The sequence below is a fragment of the Mus musculus genome, chromosome 4, assembly GCF_000001635.26.
Source record: "Mus musculus strain C57BL/6J chromosome 4, GRCm38.p6 C57BL/6J".
Classification (NCBI taxonomy): domain Eukaryota; kingdom Metazoa; phylum Chordata; class Mammalia; order Rodentia; family Muridae; genus Mus; species Mus musculus.
The window spans coordinates 11,361,716-11,380,742 of NC_000070.6; the positions used below are offsets into that span (position 1 = coordinate 11,361,716).

A 19,027-nucleotide genomic window follows, 5' to 3' on the forward strand; every position below is an offset into this window, starting at 1 on the left:
TCGAGGCCAGCCTGGTCTACAAAGTGAGTTCCAGGACACCCAGGACTATACAGAGAAACCCTGTCTCAAAAAAACAAAAACAAAAACAAACAACAACAACAACAACAACAAAAAGAGCCACACCACTAGTGGACTCATAAGAATATCCTAGGACTCAAGATGTCTCTTCCTGAAAATTTGAAACTCTTCCCATAGCACTTTTAGCAGCCCTCTTAATTTAGAAAGCTGGCCAGACAACCACAGAATATCCACCTGTTCTTCTCACAGAGAGCTAGGTAAATCTTCATGACAATTTAAAGACACATAGGTCCCGGGTAAGAAGATCAGCGGTCAGTTTTTGCCCAATGACAATGTGTTTGAGTTCACTGTCCAGCTATACAACAACTAAAGGTAGCAGTGCTGGACCCCGAATGCTTAGGTCTCATCTTCGCTATAGCTTCCACATCTAAACTAACTACTTCATAAACTATGGGAATGAACGAGGTTAATGAAGGATATTGTTGCCGGGTGTGGTGGGCACGCCTTTAATCCTAGCACTTGGGAGGCAGGGGCTGGTGGATCTTTAGAAGTTTAATGCCAGTCTGGTGTACAAAGCGAGTTCCAGGATAGCCAGGACTACACAGAGAAATCCTGTCTGAAAAAACAGACAGATAAATTATTTAAAAAAACAACAAACAGGCAGATGAATGGACAGATTATCCAAAAAAAAAAAAAATCTCCTTTGCTTTTAATTAGGAAATTTTTGTAGAGAATAATAAAGTACGCAGGCACAGTTCCAACATTTACCAACATTCAGCCCAAACTACAGTATCTGTGTAGCACCGCCATAGAACCCCCAAATCACATCGCACATTCTACAGACTCCCACTGACAGAATCTGCTCATGCAATGCTTACCACACTATGCACACACAGTGAGTCCAGTCAACTTGTCCCCAGTTTGCAGTGTGTTTACAACCATCAGAGCCCAGGATGCAGGAAGACACCAGCAGCTTCAAATACATCTGCTATCCCCAGCCAGTACCAAATACTGCTGTAGAATGCCACAAACTTAACACAAAAAGTACAGCCTCAGCCTCTGAAGCCTTAGCATTTAGCTAAACAAAGCAGCAGAGAAGTAGCACACTACCAAGCTGGGGGAAAGAAGACTTCTGTAGAAAACGAGCTGGCAGCTGAAGAAACTCGCCAGCGCTGTTAGAGAGGACTCTGCATTTAGATCAAAGTCCCACTAATAGAATCTGACACCTTGTCAAAAGTCTATTAAAAAGGCTTCAATTCTTAGACTCAGCTCTCTGAGCTTCAGAGATCCATCCTGAAGAACAGTGCACACATATTGAGAAAACTTTACAACAAACGAAAAATAAGCTCTAGGAATTCAGTAGTGATATATAAAAACCTGCATAATAATACATATGATAAATATTAAATAAATTTAACGTGTGGTGTTCAGAATGTATTAAAAATGAAGTTTTAAACTGCTCAAACAGAACGGAAGCTTACAAAGTAAATGTCTAACAATTACTGTAATAATAATGATGATAATAATAATACTGGGGTTAGAGAGATGGCTCACTGCTTACGAGCACTGGCTACTCTTGTGGAGGACCAAGACTGCATCCTCAGTATCCACACAGCGGCTCACAACTGCCTATAACTCCAGTTCCAGGGAGTCCAATGCTCTCTTCTGATCTCTCCACAGGCACCAGACACACATGTGGCCAACAGATATGTATGTAGGCAAAACATTGATGAACACAAAATAAAATTAAATAAAAATATGTAAAAAGATCAGCTGGCATATCCTGCCTCATTCTTACACAAGCACTGCAAAGCTGAGGCAGGAGGATGCCTGGGGTTTAAGGCCAGCTGAGTTTACATAACAAGTTTCTGGCCAGCCTGGGCTGTGAACTAAAACCATGCTAACAAGGGCTGGATCAATGGTTCAGTTGTTAAGAGCACTGGCTGCAGGGCTGGCGAGATGGCTCAGTGATTAAGAGCGCCGACTGCTTTTCCAAAGGTACTGGGTTCAAATCCCAGCAACCACATGGTGGCTCACAATCATCTCTCACGAAATCTGATGCCTTCTTCTGGAGTATCTGAAGACAACTACAGTGTACTTACATATAATAAATAAATAAATCTTAAAAAAAAAAAAAGCACTGGCTGTACCCATGGGTACCTCACACCTGTGTGTAACTCCAGTTCCTGGGGATTCAATATTCTCTGGCTTTCTTGGGCACTGAGCACAGACACGGTGCATACACATGCAGGCAAAACACTCAAACATAGAAAATTAAAAATTTTAAATTAAAAAAAAAAAATCAGCTGGGCAGCGGTGTCACACACGCCTTTAGTCGCAGAGGCAGAGGCAGAGAGGCAGAGGCAGAGAAGCAGAGGCAGAGAGGCAGAGGCAGAGGCAGAGAGGCAGAGGCAGAGGCAGGGTAATTCTGGGTTCAAGGCCAGCCTGGTCTACAGAGTGAGTTCCAGGACAGCCAGGGCTACACAGAGAAAACCTGTCCTGAAAAAAAAAAAAAAAAAAAGAAACAAAACAAAGAAACAAAGTACTTTGTGCATCTTAGGTGACTCACTTAAAAACTGGATAAAGATGCTATCTTGGGGATTAAAGTCAATAAAATATTATGTATGTGGATAATGAAAATGTGTTATGAGACATATTCTAATAAAAACTGAGAAACTAAAAAAGTTTTTAAATCTTTTTATTCCTCTATTTATTTCTGCAAATACCACATACCTAAAAACCAATCAGGGCTGTCAAGACGGCTCTGTGAATAGCATTTGCCACGCAAGCTGAACAACTTAAGTTCTAGATTCTAAGCCCACAGGACGGTGAAATGGAAGGAGAGAACTGAATCCATAAAACTACCCCCAAAACACAAGAAACTACCATGGTCCTGAGCTCTTGCGAGCTCAAAAACTTATGAGAGAAGCCAGAACTAGTTGATGTGTAATAGCCTCAGGTACTACAGGTGGCTGTCTCCAACAGTTCAGACGAATTTCCTTCAAGAACTACCCTTTCTCTTTATGTGACTGCACGTGACCCTTTCACCTTTATATGGTCTCATTCTTAATGGCTATTTAGCCATAGTAGTTGGCTCAGGCCTTAGGGTAAATGTTACAGTACATTAAATTCACCAGCAGTGTTCCACGTTTCTTCTCCCTATTTATAGACCAACCCCCACATTTCACTAGGAAAGAACCAATTATGGTCACAGAAATCAGTGTGTGCTTCAATTTATCAATGAATCTGTACTACGTAAAAGGAACTCACCTCCGGCAATTTTAAGGAAATCTTCGCCTGTTGCTTTGTAAACCTAAGAAAGAATGAGACATTACAACAGGTTCTAAACCACCTGTCATATGCTAACAGGCACCTGGAGAGGTCAGGCATGCTGGGCGGTGAGCACATACCTCAATGTACCGGGTCCCCATGTGATGTTTGTGCCTCTGCAGGGCTAGATCTCTGTGCTCCTCACTTACAAATCTAACCAGAGCTTCTCCGTTCCTCCGGCCCTGAGCATTCAGGCAAAGTGCTGCGCCACCCCTTTGAAAGAAGCAAAGCAGATGGCAGGTGAGGCAAACACACACAGAAAACCCTGTTCTCTTCTGAAATTGAGCAAAACAAAGAGTAGAAAACCAACTTGGCAATATTGAGTCCTTTGAAGAACCTTGCAATATCTTGATCTGAAGATTGCCAGGGCAAACCTCGAGCTCTCACCACTGTGCTGTCATCAATAAGTTCCATCTTGCTGCTGTGAAGGAAACACAACTTCATGTTGCCCGGTTAATGCCCGACAAGCTGCTTGGCTACATACAAGACCTGATAAAGACCACAGTGACTTGCAATCCAGAATTCCTCCATCCCCTCCAAACTTGTCTGCGGACAGCTCAAAGAATCAACTGCGTCACTCTAGAATGATGGCTTGCTGTTGGACTAGTACAGCTAACGCATTCAGGAAACCATCTATCCGTTGAATAGCTCCTTCCCTGCTTTAAGTTCAAAACCATCTCAGATCAGTTTACAGAAAGGAAAATTCTCTCGGTACCCTTACAGCCTGACTTAGAAAGAAGGGCTGCCTGGTTTGGTTTGTCTTGGTTTCACTCCTGACTACTTGCAGGTGGCATAAACAGCCCAAGGCTGACCTTGAATTTGACAACTTCCTACCCTCACCTTCCAACAGGAGCCTGAGCCACCATACTGAGGTCAAGTAGGGGTGTGGTGGGACTTCAACTTTTTGAATCCAGCTTGACAGCAAGGATCAGAATAAAGCTACAATTAACCCACACAGGGAATGTGAGCATGTGATCAGAAGACTATTAAAGTATCTATCTCCCTCATCAAATGGGAGTGCCAGCAAGCACAGGGTGTTTATGGAAACACTTGGGAGTCTCCATGCCTTAGTGAGTCACTTTCAAATCGCCCATTATACAGTTTGACACCTTTTGATGTTCTGTCTTTCTCCTGTTCATATTTTCAGTCATTTTGGGACATTTTCCTAGTGAGTCACTTTCTCTACAACGGAATGAGAGCTAAAGACTCTCCACTGGCAAAGCTGTCCAAGTTTCTGTTCACCACTAGGTGCCAGACAATCTTACAAAATTCATGACAGTGACTAACAACCAAGTCTACCTATGATCAGAGACACTTCACACTCCTCCCGAGATGTCCCTGGTGATGAAGTAGATACTGATAGTATACACATGACTTACCCCATTAAGAACGCATCTGAAGAGCCACCTGTGTTACGTGTATGTACACACACCTACATGGAATCATGTGCATCCTGTGCACAGGCTAGAGTGCATTTAATCCCTTTGAACTGCCTGATGGGGGAAGAAGCCCCAGGTCCCGTGCTAGCAGGAAGCACCCTTATCAAGCCATCTTCCCATTCCCTGCATACCCTTCAAGTCCTGCGACTTTCCCCTCAGAGAGGGAGACAGACAGGAAGGCTATAGGAATCACAGACAGAGGATGTCCCTAAGTCGGTGAGTAATTAAAGATGCCAGCACTTCACTAAATCTGAATCTCACATACAAAGCTTGCTTTAAATAACAGATGGCCTAACAATAAGAAGTGGTAAACAGGTTTAATAAAGTTAGGAAATTCTAAGGGGACGTAAATGTTCCAAGAAAGAACAAATCCAAGGTTCTGATGAATAGTTCTCAGCCACTCACCAAGTGCCACTTTCAAACTTGTAGTTTACTCTCTCTGGATCTGAAAATCTGTGATCTAGAAACGAGAGTATACAGTCATCGTTCTGGCTACTAGACAGCAAAGCTGTGCAATGCAATCAAAACCAAGAGTAAAGGGATTAAATCCCAGCATGACACAATCACCACCGTGACACTCACTGTAGGGCTCGGAGATCATTGCTAAAATTATGTTCCCCATGTCTTCAACTTGGGAGGCTCCGTATCGGGACACAGAGTCACTCTTCTCAAAGTTCAGGCCTGTGGGGCTGAGTTAAGGAAACATTTGGACAGGCAGAGGAAAGTTACTCTGCTAGGCAGAATCGAAACTTAAAGATAGACAAGATCTTTACCAACCGTAGCATGATTGTTTCTCTGCAGCCAGGAACGCACCCAGTACCGTGCTGCCTCCCCCTCTGCCCTCTTGCAGCAAGTGTCCAAGTCAACCCTATCCTGGGGCGTTACCAATGAGAACATTTTGGTTTACTTAGAAATAGCAAATGCATAAAAGCTGTGTGACACTAATTAGTGTCAAATCAAAGCAAGCAACTAATTAGAACACTTTATCATTCATACAAGGCAATGGCCAGGTAACTAAAGAGATGGCTGTCCATAGAAACCAGGAAGTATTGCAATTCATACCGTGTAACACCAATGACATCATTTCTATGCTTTTCCTAGAACTTCCCTTCCACAATAGATTTACAGCCCAGTAGGATATCATATATTCAACAGTAATATATACAAATTCAAGTTCTCTCACAGCCAGTTTTAGAAATAATTCAAGCACTTAGAACCGATGATGTCATATGTTTTGACATGGTGACCTCACTGTGTTGCTCCGATTTATGTGGACCCTCCCACTGCAGGTTCTAAGAACACAGGTACATACCATGACCAACCCTAATGTAACTTGACAATGTCAGTATTCTTTCTGGGTAAACCACAACTTGTATTATGCGTAAGTCACAACTAATTTTAAGATTTTTAAGTATTTTTAAAATTTGCACTATATCTTATTTGTGTGTGTGGCCTTTCACTCTAAAAACTGACATTCAGTGTGTGGGAGTGTTTATACCACAGCCAGTGTGTGGCAACAAGGACAGCTTTCAGGAGGTGACTCTCCTCGTCTACCACGTGGCTGCCAGAGACTGCACTCAGGTCATGAGGCCTAGCAGCAGGCTGACCTGCTGAGCCAGCTCACTGGTCCAGAATACATTTTTAACAGCACAACAGGAATCAAAGATAATCCTGTAGAATGCTCCTTTTCTCTGAGTTTCGAATAAAGGCACTCCTGTGGTGGACTCAGTAGATGTTGGCCTTAGAGCAAACTGTTCCCCAGCTGATACATTTTTAAAAATTTATTTTATCTGGGTACACTGTAGCTCTGTCTCCAGACACACCAGAAGAGGGCATCGGATCCCATTACAGGTGGTTGTGAGCCACCATGTGGTTGCTGAGAATTGAACTTAAGACATCTGGAAGAGCAGTCAGTGCTCATAATTGCTGAGCCATCTCTCCATCTCTGTGACAGTTTTTAAAAGTTCAAAAAATAAGTATTAAAAAAACAAAAGAGGAAGTAGAACACAGAATTGAACAATTCAGAGTCTAGTCAGTCAGAGTCAATACCACCACTTCTTTTTCATGTCTTAAGTCATTTCTCACCCCACAGCTCCCCCTGCCTGCTCAGTAGAGACAGTTCCCAAGAAATGACTTAACCCCACTAAACTTCTGCGTATCTATAAAGCCAAAGCTATGACCACCTCCTGCTCTGGCTCTGTGTGAAGACTGAGATAAAAACCCCATGACACGAAGCAGACATTTAATAACAGCAGGCTCCACTCCTTCAGACACTTTAGTGCCTACTTTAACCCACAATGACCAGACATACATTTATGACTGAGAAAAACCTGAACTGTCATGGATAACCACCAATCTCAGATGAAAAATCAAGTCCACACTCTTGCCTCTGCCTTTCCACTGTCCAGAGAGAAAATAAACATGTGGGGGATTAGAGGGTCAGCTCCAGCAAATTCGAAAGCAAGACAATAGAAGCCTCCTGGGTCAACGGCTCTCATCTGCAGGAGCTGCCACTATGCATGTATGAATCCAAACAATGAAAACATAGAAGGACGGCTGCCGTATGAGTTCTGGGGAGTCAGGAAGGGCTACTGAGATCTTTGAAGAATCAAGGAATAGAAAGCAGCCCACTGCACAGGTCAGGGGTCTCAGGCTCAGCACCAACTCCACACATAGACCCACCTAGTTCACTAAGTGGGAATGGGGTTTCTGTGTAGTGTGTACTGTGTGACTTTCAGTAGCATGTTGTCCTCTACCCTCCAGATATGAAATCTAAAAAAATAACAATAAAAGTGACTGCCGGATAAGGAGCACTGGGGTCATCTAATAGTTCCAACAGCTCCAATGCCACTCTAAGCATCATCCTAGGATAGTCTGGAGACAAGTGGCCAAGACAACACCGCGTAAGGACCAGCATGACAGTAGGTCAAAATGGGAGACATAAAAATGAGCTGACATGTGTGTACCCTCGAAAACCTGGGGAAAAGCGTCCGTATCCAGCAAAGCTGGTATTGTCTCCTCGAAGGATTTACATAACCAGGACAAGGAATACATTTTAGACCATCTAGTCATTGGTGGACTTCTTACTACAGAGGCAGACATAGCAAATGTTAACCACACCCTAACTTTCCATCCTCAAAGGGAGACTACCAACAGAGGTTTGGAGAAACAGGTAGTAAAAAAGGTTATTCTGCTCAAATTATGTATCTTTCTTGTCTACAGTAAACCACTCATCTTGATTCCTTTGCCAATTTAGCCCAGAGTGACTGACAACCCAGCACCAAAGCCTTTCCTACCTGCTCCAGGCCAGTCAGCAACATCCTAGGAAATTGATCAATTGTATCACAGTTCCTGAGCGTGGCCGGCACCGCCCTTGATGCAGTTAACTCATCCTCAACTTTTGATTCTGCTCCAGGAATGGGAAGATGAAGCCAACAGTGTGTCCTCGGAGTTCTCATGGCCTACAGGGAGCCACTTGCAACAGGAACAATTCACTGTAGGCACTAGGTAGAAAATCCAGGTGCTAAAGACAAAGGGGATGCAGCTCCTACCCGGAGGTCTGCTGGGGATACCGCTGTGCAGAGCTGCAGGCTGTCACCAGGCTGGGCGGGGGGCGCCTCTCCTCCCAGAGGGGCCACAAGGACCAGCCCCACACCCACCCACTTTCATCACGAGCACAAGGCCATTGATAAGAGACGGATTCACAGCTTTCCTTTCATGCACAGATTTAACCTTTGTTTGAGACAAGACTTACTTGTGTAGTTCTGGTCTAGAACTTTAAATCACACTAGCCTTGAACTCTCAATTCCTCTGCCTCCTGAGTGCTGGGATGGAAGACATAAACCACCATATTCAACTAAGTTTGGTCTCCCGCCCCTGTGTCTGTCTGTGCGTCACTGGCTTTGGGCTTACTTGTTTCTATACAATACATACCACCGTATTTCCCATTGTGCCACCAGCAGTTCAAAGTTGTAACAACTTTCACAAGTCACTGGACCTGCTACATGCCCAAGCCCTGTCTTTACACGTGTGTGTACACACATACCCTTACATATGCTCAATCAGTTTCCTTACCAGAACTGAACACAGATAATAAAGGGAAGGTATCTCTTGTTTCTTGTGCACGTTTGGACTACACACTGCTGAGTTCCGTCCCCAGCCCTAGGGGTTTTCCTAATGCTTTAGCACCAATACTTTCCGGCATCAAGGCCTATTACATTTTGGAATACTTGCTACCACAACTGGTGTGGAGAGAAGGTTCGAGGAGCCTGCACCTCCTGGTTTACTGCAAGGCTGGATCTGTAACTTACTCAACTGTGCCCTGGGGCAGCCACAACAGCCCAGACAGGCTCAGCCAGTTTTACAAACCAGAAATGCCAGGAGGGAATAAAGAAGAATACAGCCTAGCTCGGTGGGAACAAGAACCCACATTTCAGGCTATACTGAACAAAGTATCGTCCATAAAGAGGGTGGGACAAGTAGATGAAGCTGTCTCGACGACATGAGCCTTTCGTTTATCACCACCTTTGGTGAGACAGGCTTAGCCCCATAAAGTTCATCTCTACTAGCTTACACTGACAACTTCTTCCCTTATTGTCAGAAAATGGACACACTTCCTATGCATTTACTTGCCACATGTAAACAACCCCTCTTCTAAAGCTACAGCTTTAGCTTGTATCTAAGACAATCACACAGAACACAGAAAATATATTAGAAAAATTAAGTCTCAAGTCTCAAAATTCTATCCCAGCAGAAATTCTCCATCAAAGTCCTGCCCAAGACTCCTCAGAAGACAGTGCTCTTACCTCCCTATTGTAAGTACAGGGTAACACAAATATTATGTTGCCAGACATGAACACACCCGTGGTACTGAAAGAGGAGGAGCCATCGGGTAGCACATAGTAGGAGGTGAAGAAGAAAATAGCAGGCACTGTGTATGCTTTTTCAAAATAACATACAGGGCTGGAGAGATGGCTCAGAGGTTAAGAGCACTGGCTGCTCTTCTGGGGGTGGGGGTGGGGGGGTAGGGGGTAGAACACGGTTTGGTTCCCAGTTGAGAGGGAGGCTCACAAACGGACTGTAACTCCAGTCTGAGAAATCAGGCTTTTTTTTTTTTTTTTTTTTTTTGGAACCACACAAATGTGGTATACAGACAGACAGACACACACAAAGCAAAAAACCCATACACATTTTTAAAAGAAAAAGAAAGAAAAAAGCAAGGTAGGGCACTTGCCAAGGCAGCATGAGGTCATGGATTTATGCCCTGCATAAATGCTACAAAACAAGCAGGAGCATTTGGGATGGAGTCTTGGAAGAGAGTCATAAGTCCATCACATAGCACGTTTGAGGCCAGCTGGGACTACATGAGACCCTGTCTTTCACACAGACACAGCTAAAAGGGTACCATGCCAGGCAGTGGTGGCACACACCTTTCACCCCAGCACTCAAGAGGCAGAGGCAGAGGTAGAGGCAGCTTGGTCTACAGGCTGAGCTCCTGGACAGTCAGGGCAACAAAGGGAAACCCTGTCTCAAAAAAAAAAAAAAAAAAAGCAAGTCATAGCAGCCAACTCTCTTATACCAGAAATATGCTGGGGAAAGTATTCAAATTCTTAGCTTGATTTAATTTATACTTTTCAAGGGGAAAAAAGATCCCTATGTAACAAATCCAACTTCCTGGAGGTATTAGCATAATGAAGGGCCAAGTAAAGGAATTTCAAACCCACCAGATGAGTCAGACGCAACCTACAAGCAGTTAAGATATAGGTAGGCACAAGCCAACAAAACAAGTGTGGCGGCTCACATCTGAAACTTAGCTACATGGAAGGCAGAAAGTGCAAACTCGTGAGGCCACACTCAATCTCACGTGTGTATACGTATATATTACGTATAATATACTTACAACTTATATACAAGTGATGTATAATTTATATGCAATACACACACACACCTATATATCCAATTAGTTTTGCTAGTGTTGCTAGAGGGCCTGGTAAATAACAATTATCTGAGAATTCTCACTAAGGTTTTCTTGTGACTGCGCATAGTCCCATGTGACTACAGAGGTGAGGATGGCCCTGAACTTCTGACTTTCCTGCCCCCACTTTGCTCATGCTGGAATTAGTATGTGCATCACCACATAAACATCTGGTTTACAGTGGTGGTGATGAACATCAGTTACTAAAACCAGGGCTTCCTAGGTGCTAGACAAGCATCTGAGCTACATCAAAAGAAGATAATAGTTCTAGAATTAAAATAAGTCATACAGACTTTACCTGTGTGCTAGCTGGGAGCCAGCAGTTATTTCTAGTTCCTTAACTTATTACAGACCACAAGGCAGTGTGTCTGATCACCTGGTTCACACTGTGCAGATGGGATACCAAAGATAATTCCTCCCCCTCCAGGTAACAAGGCTGTCTACCAGAGCATGCCTTAACTGTGCACTTGAGGACATTTTAAATCCTTTTCATATGACTTAGTGCCTACAAGAACAGTCAGTGCGCTTTCAGCCATCTTTTAAATTGGGTAGTGGCTTGAGTCATTATAATGGTCTTGTTCAATTAATCATGAAACCTCACGCAGAAATGTGCCACAATCACCGAGTATTTTACAGAAGAAGAAAGACACGTTAACAAGGCCATTCACCTGAACTAACAGGTACCTGAAGCTTTCAAAGTTCTCTAGCCAGTGTCACACAGGTTGCAAACTTTACATGTAAAACGGTTCCAACAGATTTTTAAATCACTAAGGAAGTCCATTTTAAAGCTGTTTGCGGTGCTGGTGAGATGGCTCAGCGGTTAAGAGCACTGACTACTCTTCCAAAGGTCCTGAGTTCAAATCCCAGCAACCTTACAACCATCCATAACAAAAATCTGATGCCCTCTTCTGGGGTGTCTGAAGACAGCTACAGTGTACACACATAAAATAAATAAATAAATCTTTAAAAAAAAAAAAAGCTGTTTGCAGCTAGCTGTGTTATCTCTTCTGACAGTCCCAATAGCCTAGAAGGAAGCCGTCACAGCAGCCAGGCACTAGATACTGTGGTCACACGCTCCCTGACATTACTTTTTCCAAGTCTTCCCTACTCTAACACAAGGAAACCGAGGCTGATGACTGCCAAGGCTTAACTCTAATACATTAGACCTTAGACTTCATGCTTTGTTTTCACTTTTAGACTCAGAGTTTCTGTGTGTAGCCCTGCCTGACTTCGAACTCAGAGCTCTGCCTGCCTCTGCCTCCCAAGTGCTGAGATTAAGGGCACCCATCACCACCATCCAGGCTAGAGCTCATGTTTTAAGCACCATGCTACAGCATTTCGTTTCTAACCTACGGGAAAAACAGGCTATCGTGCACAGCCATCAAGAGGCAGCAAAGAACAGGGCCAACCAGTATCAGCCTGCAGGCCACACACTAGTGCTGAGTGGAGACTCACAATTTTACTCTCACCTTAGACTGAAAGACTTACCTGCTATAAGCTCGAAGCAGCACCACAGTACAAAAACAGGGAAGGTCCTTCAGGAGAAGCTGAACATACTTAAGTAGACAACAAGTGATCACAAGTACATAACCTGCCAGATGTGGCGGTGCATGGACTGGAAGGCAGACGCAAGCAGATCCCTGTGAGTTCTAGGTCAGCCTGCTCTATATTCTACGCTAGCCAAACGTACAGTAAGCCCTTGTCTCAACAAAAGAAAATTCTTTCTCAAAATAAGGACATCTGTACCTGATAGATCAGAGCCTCTCACTTATGAAACACCTTTATGTCGTTGGGCTGGGCATGATGGCACTCACCCCTCAGTTTTCTGGTTGCACAGTGGGGCAATGTCCTTTCGGCAGGCTTCTGTGAGGCTACTAAAGCAACAGGTAACCCAGTTTTGATATTTTCTTGTGTATAGATATGAATGCCGGGCTTTCAAATCAGAGTCTTGCATACTCTATCACCAAGTCTTACCCTGGCCCTAAGTGTCCTTTCTTTCACATGCTCGTTACATTAGACTCTATCAAAAGTAAGTCCTTTAATAAAGGTTTGACAATAAAAGTAAATATGTATTGCTGCCCATCTTCACTAATGAGAATAATTAGTTCATGAGTAACAAGATGCACGGACCTTCAATCCCCGCACTGTGGAGCAGAGACAGCTGGATCTCTGTGAGTTTAAGGCCAGTGTGCTCTACTTATCAAGTTCCAGGACAGCCAGGGATACAGACATATGTGTCTTAAAAGATGTCTTAAACAACATTTGTCAAAAACAACAACAAAAAAAGCAAAACAAAACAAAACAAAAAAGTTTTAGAAGTTGGAAGGAAATAATTCAATTTCAGGGATTTAAAAAAAGCAGCTATTTTATTTTAGCAAATGAATAAAAATCACTTATACAAATAGCTCTGTAAGCAAAATGTCAATAGAAAATTATTTCTTCAAGGAATCTGATATAATTTCCTTTTAAAAAACAAAGGAAAACAAAACCAGACAAGCTCCACCCCCATCATCCTCTCCCCAGGTCGCCTGATAGCATGCCTTGCAATGTACAGTTCACCTGACAGATAAGGCCTTTCCAGCATTGTGTAACTCACACACGGCTAGCACACCTGCAGCTGGAATTACTCTAGAAGCCTAAACCGAGACTAGAAATAGTTTCAGAGCAGACATGAAAAATGGTGGTGGGAAAAGCACTGAATCGGAGCAGCACTCACACAGTTCCTAAGCAGCCATCGGTTCTCCTGTCCGGAGCATGCAGAGTCCACAAAACTTTCACTTAGGAGCACAGAGCCAGGCAAGCTGAGGTCCACTCTACAGAGTGGCAGGCCCTCAAGACCCAGTTAGGAAGCTTCATCAATACCTTTAGCTTCCTTTTCCACCATAAAACGCCAACACTGGGACTGGGGCAGGGGCAGGGGCGACAAAAGATTTGCACAGAAAATGCTAGAATTCTCATTTTTTCCATCTTCCATAAGTACCTTGAAAAACCACACACTCAAAAGTTCTACAAAGTCGCTTTCTCTACCAAAATCAAAAAAAGAAAAAGAAAAAGAAGGAAATCCTGTCACACATAAAATTGCATGAAGACAAAGCAATTACAGCTGGACTATAGAAGCCACAGTTCTCAGTACTTAGCCCAAATGAACTAAAGAATTTGTCTCCCCACAATCATGTACAATGGTACTTAGAGCAACTTTATTCATAACTGTCACAAGTGGGTACAACCAAGTTTTCAGTAGGAGAGTAAATGACCTGTGGTCTATCCAGATAATACTGTGCAACACCAAAAGGAGATGGACAGCCAGGCGGTAGTCCATAATGGTGGCACCATTAGTTCCACACTTGGGAGGCAGAAGGACCTCTGTAAGCTAAAGGCCAGCCTGGTCTACAGAGTTCCAAGACAACCAGGGCTACACAGAGAAACCCTGTCTCGAAAAACAAAAACAAAACCAAGGGAGGAAGGGATGGAGGGGAAAAAAGCTGAACTTTTAAGCCATGAAAATAAATCCAACCACCTTAGACATTTATAATTGGGTTTTAAAAGCCAATCTGAAGAGACTATTGCTATTTCATTCTGACCACCTGATTACAAGACTTCCTGGGAGAGTCAGAAGCACAGAGGCAGGAAATCATTCTATACTTCACTACTGTGTTTTCTGATGAGCCCCACCCCCCCGGGGGAGTGGGTGCGACTGGGGGCACATCATCGTACATGTGCAAATGCCCAGCCCCGGGAATGGCCTCTAATGTAAACTGAGGGTAATACAGCAAAGCCAACACTAAGGCAGGCGTGGGGATCTCATGGAAAATCAGGACTTTCTGCTCAATTTGCTCTGATCTAAAATTACTCTTTAAAAAAAGATCTGTGACTGGGTGTGATGGCTCGTGCATATAACCTGGTTTTTTTTTTTTTTTTTTTTTTTTTTTTGGTTTTTTTCAAGACAGGGTTTCTCTGTATAGTCCTGGCTGTCCTGGAACTCACTTTGTAGACCAGGCTGGCCTCGAACTCAGAAATCCGCCTGCATCTGCCTCACGAGTGCTGGGATTAAAGGCGTGAGCCACCACGCCCAGCTGGTGCACATAACCTTAACACCTAAAGGGAACCGGTGGGGAAGCAGGATAGCCAAATTCCCAGCAAGCCTATATACCACAGAGCAAGTCCTCATTTCAAAACAAAACAAAAACAGTACTGGAATTACATTTTAATTAAATATAAAATGAAAAAATACTCCTAACACAGTACCACAGCCATTGGTGTTCCAAACAAATCTACATCTCTTCTATACTTGCAAAAAACCAAACAAAAACAAAACAGAAAAACAAAAACCAGGCTGGGCAGGGAGGTGCACACCTAAAATGCTGGCACTTACAAGTGGGGGTGGGAGGGGCAGGAGATCACCCTTGCTGACACAGCAAGTTCTAGGTCAGCTTGGACTACATGAAACTCTCGAAAAACTAGTAAGATTTAAGAATAATGCAACTATGTGAACAGTTAGAAATAAGTGTGTCAACCTGGACACTCTGTTACTAGTGGGCAGACAAGCTCACACTCTCTGTCCTCTGAGGAAACCATCAAGTGTATTTAGACTACCTTCATCTTTCCAAAAATTAACAAGGAACTAACAAGTGGTTTAAAAGAGCACAGCTCTTCAGCTCACACACGCTCAGACAGATGGACAGAGCCGATACTCAGAGTCTGTACCTTTCCTTTGACCTCTAAGGTAGGTTCGGCAGTCTGGTCACGGAAATATCAATTTTCTGAATAGAAAGATTATTTCAGCAGGAATGAAAGGTAAAAGCCTGTGCTAAGAAGGGTCAATAGCATTTCTAAAATAGTAAAGGGGGGAAAAACATTAAAACATTTAAAGTTAAGAGTCCATTTTTGTTTGTTGTTTAAAGGCAGGGGTTCCATCAGCCCCGACCAGCCTGAAACTTGCTACAGTCCACTAAGGATCCCCTGGTACCTCTGCCTCCAGCTCTGCTTTCAATCAGATGCATTGCTAAACAACCATGAGTTCTACTTCCAATTTCAAGAATTAATGTTGGAGGAGGTTCATCCTGATTCAGTCACAATTTATCCATTCACTAGAGACAAATATTTCTGATTTTTATCATCATGCACTTGAAAAAGAGCCGCCAACATACGATTACATAAGTAGAGTTAGCGGGAACAGCAGGCAAAAGTGCTGGCGAATCTCCCTCCCCAGAAGTCAGCTACTAAAGCATGCTGGGAAGCACAGCACAGAGCAAGGAAGCAACTCAAGTACCTCAACCCTCACCTCACCTCACCTCAGCCTCAACCTTACAGAGGCCAAGAAAACCGACGAAGGAAGGGACAGGGGATTATAAAGATTTCTCTGCATTGTCAACTATCTGAGAAAACTAAAAATGCCTCCTTCCCATAGAGGGCCTCACACATATAGCAACAGACACTTTACCAATATGATGAGAATACCACCTGAACCCAGTGTTACAGATGGTTGTGAGCCAACCCCTATAGATGCTGGATGCTGAGAACAGAAGAGCTCTTAACTACTGAGCCATCACTCCACAGCCCATGACCCCCTAAAGTGGCTTTCAAGGAGAAACCTAACCCAATTTTCAGCTTCCCTTCTGATATACTAATACATGGCTATTTACTAGTACATTAAAGACATTTCATAGATATAAGACAATAGGTCCTTCATGGTACAAGACTCCTATAAGCATTAAGACAATTTAACAATATATGAAGCATCCAATATACTATTTTCCTAGCAAGTGGCACACTCCTTCAATCTCAGCACTTGGGAGGCAGAGTCAGGTGGATCTATGAGATTGAGGCCAGCTTGATCTACATACTGAGTTCTAGCCAGGACAACCAAAACTATACAGTGAGACCTTGTCTTGAAAAAATTAAACAGTAAAAATAAACTAAAAATATTATCTTTTGTAAGCAAATATGTTCAAAACAACAGGTTCTCCTCTCCCAATTTTTCGAGACAGTCACCACTATGTCTGGCAGTCCCTGTTTTACCATGCCCCCAAATATCTTGCCATATTCACAAGATCAGGTTGGAATATACTTAAAAAGTAAGGTTTAAGAGAGATCCCAGAGCCGGGCGTGGTGGCGCAAGCCTTTGATCCCAGCACTTGGAAGGCGGAGGCAGAGCCAGGCGAATTTCTGAGTTTGAGGCCAGCCTGGTCTACAGAGTGAGTTCCAGGACAGCCTGGGCTACACAGAGAAACCCTGTCTCGGGGGGAAGCACCCAGTTCTTCAAAACAAAAATCCTACCTGATGTAAAGAACCAAAAATAGACCCCAAGACCACAACAATCAGGCACGAGTTCCTTTGGGGTCTGTAGACAAGTGGACTCTTCATATTTTATCTAACCTACCAAATATATGTGTGCATCTTTCTTCACACACAGACAAGATATACGTGAATACTTAGCATCAGAACAGAAACACCTCACATACATAAACCCGTGCGCTCAGGTACCTGCTCAAGGCCAGCTGGTCAATGACTACTCTGCAGTATTGTCACTTCTTCCTCACACAGCATGCCGTCACACTTGGCAGGAACACTCTGACCCACACACTGACACTTCAAGGCATTTTTCTTGAGCCAGGTCCTGTGGCTAACACATTTAATTCTAGCACTGTGTAGGCCTGAGGCAGGGGGATACCTGTAAGTCTGAAGGTAGCCTCCTTCCACTACCTGAGTTCCAGGCCAGACCAAGTTCTGTCTCCAAAACCTAAAAAACAAACAGGAAGGAAAGCAAAGTGCAAGGCTGGGACAGGAAGCACTCTTAGGTGACCTGAAAGGATACTTTCTGTCATCGCTGCGACATCCAGCTTGTCGATATCGGGAGAGCCCGGGCAGCACTTCTTGAACTCTTTCCGAAGATCGAAAAAGGAATAGAAGCACTCAGGCAGTAACACATTCTGAGGGAGGACAAGGTAGAGGTGGTTAACTAGGCGAGTCTGGTCCGTATTTCTCTAGTAACCAGGAACCTTAGGGTAGAATATAGTTAACATGTTACCACAGTTGTTAGAAATATTAAACTCAATGTGGCCTGGCTTTATTTTTAATCCTTGGCCACCATATTGCATTAAATCCTAGAGCAGTTTTACAAAAGCCATCTCATTTTAACAGAAAGAGTAACATGGTCACTGTGCCTTCCGATTAAGCCATTTCTTGTTTTCTGTGCGTGTTTCTATTTGTCTGCAGTTGTACCAGGTGTGTGTGGGTTCTCACAAAAGCCTCTGGATCACGAGCTGCAGAAACTGTGGGTTATCAGACGTCAGAGTAGGGAACCCATCTGCACCCTCTGCTGACTGCTGAGCCCTTCCCCTCCCCCGACTCAAACCCTCCCCGAAAGCTCTTAGTCATTTTGTCACCTTTCCCGGCCATAATCATTTTAGACATTCTGTGTTTTCAGGTATCTGTTTTTACAGAGATAAACTTAGACTAAGATTATTTATTTATTTATTTATGTTGGTTTTTTCGAGACAGGGTTTCTCTGTGTAGCCCTGGCTGTCCTGGAACTCACTTGGTAGACCAGGCTAGCCTCGAACTCAGAAATCCGCCTGCCTCTGCCTCCTGAGTGGGATTAAAGGAGTGTGCCACCACGCCCGGCTAGACTAAGATTAAATGGTAAGATTTTGTAGTTCTAACTAATGTTGAATCCCAGTAATATGTATATTTGATAATAAAATTAGAAAACAGTAGTAGTACCTATTTTTTTTTTTTTGGAAAAATTAGTTTAATTAGTGCCAAATTATAGTTCCATATTGGTTTTTGCTCATTATTCTGGCTATACCTGAAAATTCACGTTGCTTTTAAAAATAAGAATCAAAGGTTAGAGAAAGAACTCAGTGTTTAAAAGCACTTGTTCAGTTCCAAGCATCCACACGATAGCTCATGATCACCTGTAACTTCAGGCCCAGGGAGTCTGATACCTACCTCTGCTCTCACAGGCATGCATACACATGGCACACATAATCCACACGGGCAAAACACCAATACATATTTAAAAAATAGAGATATAAATCTTAAAAAGAAAAACAAAAACAAAAAAAAAAAACCCAAAACATCCCACAGGCTGGTAAGGTAGCTCAGTGGGTAGAGCACTCACTGCTTCAGTCTGTGGCTTGAGTTTGATCCCTGGAAGCCACATAACAGCAGAAGGAGAAAATGGACCCCACAGCTGTCCCCTGATCTCAACAGGCACAATGTGGCACACTAGCGACAGACAGAGACAGTTATAAAACAAGAAGGC

The 19,027-nt window shown here is 43.4% G+C and overlaps 1 protein-coding gene across 8 annotated transcripts in view; it reads right to left on the reverse strand.

The window, feature by feature from the left end:
• Positions 1-19,027, reverse strand: part of Esrp1 (epithelial splicing regulatory protein 1) — a 54,851-nt gene that overhangs the window by 29,783 nt on the left and 6,041 nt on the right. For 7 of the 8 annotated variants that reach the window (XR_003954898.1, NM_194055.3, NM_001347052.1 and 4 more), the window contains exons 4-9: positions 17,576-17,690; positions 5,370-5,468; positions 5,193-5,247; positions 3,659-3,769; positions 3,429-3,561; positions 3,289-3,331 (exon numbers count right to left, since the gene is read on the reverse strand). Coding sequence is in view for 7 of the 8 variants with exons in the window: in NM_194055.3 (NP_918944.2) it covers positions 3,289-3,331; positions 3,429-3,561; positions 3,659-3,769; positions 5,193-5,247; positions 5,370-5,468; positions 17,576-17,690 (556 nt within the window). In the remaining variant the exon portion in view is untranslated. The remainder of the gene's footprint in view (positions 1-3,288; positions 3,332-3,428; positions 3,562-3,658; positions 3,770-5,192; positions 5,248-5,369; positions 5,469-17,575; positions 17,691-19,027) is intronic. The other variant, NM_001290383.1, reaches the window with a different exon arrangement.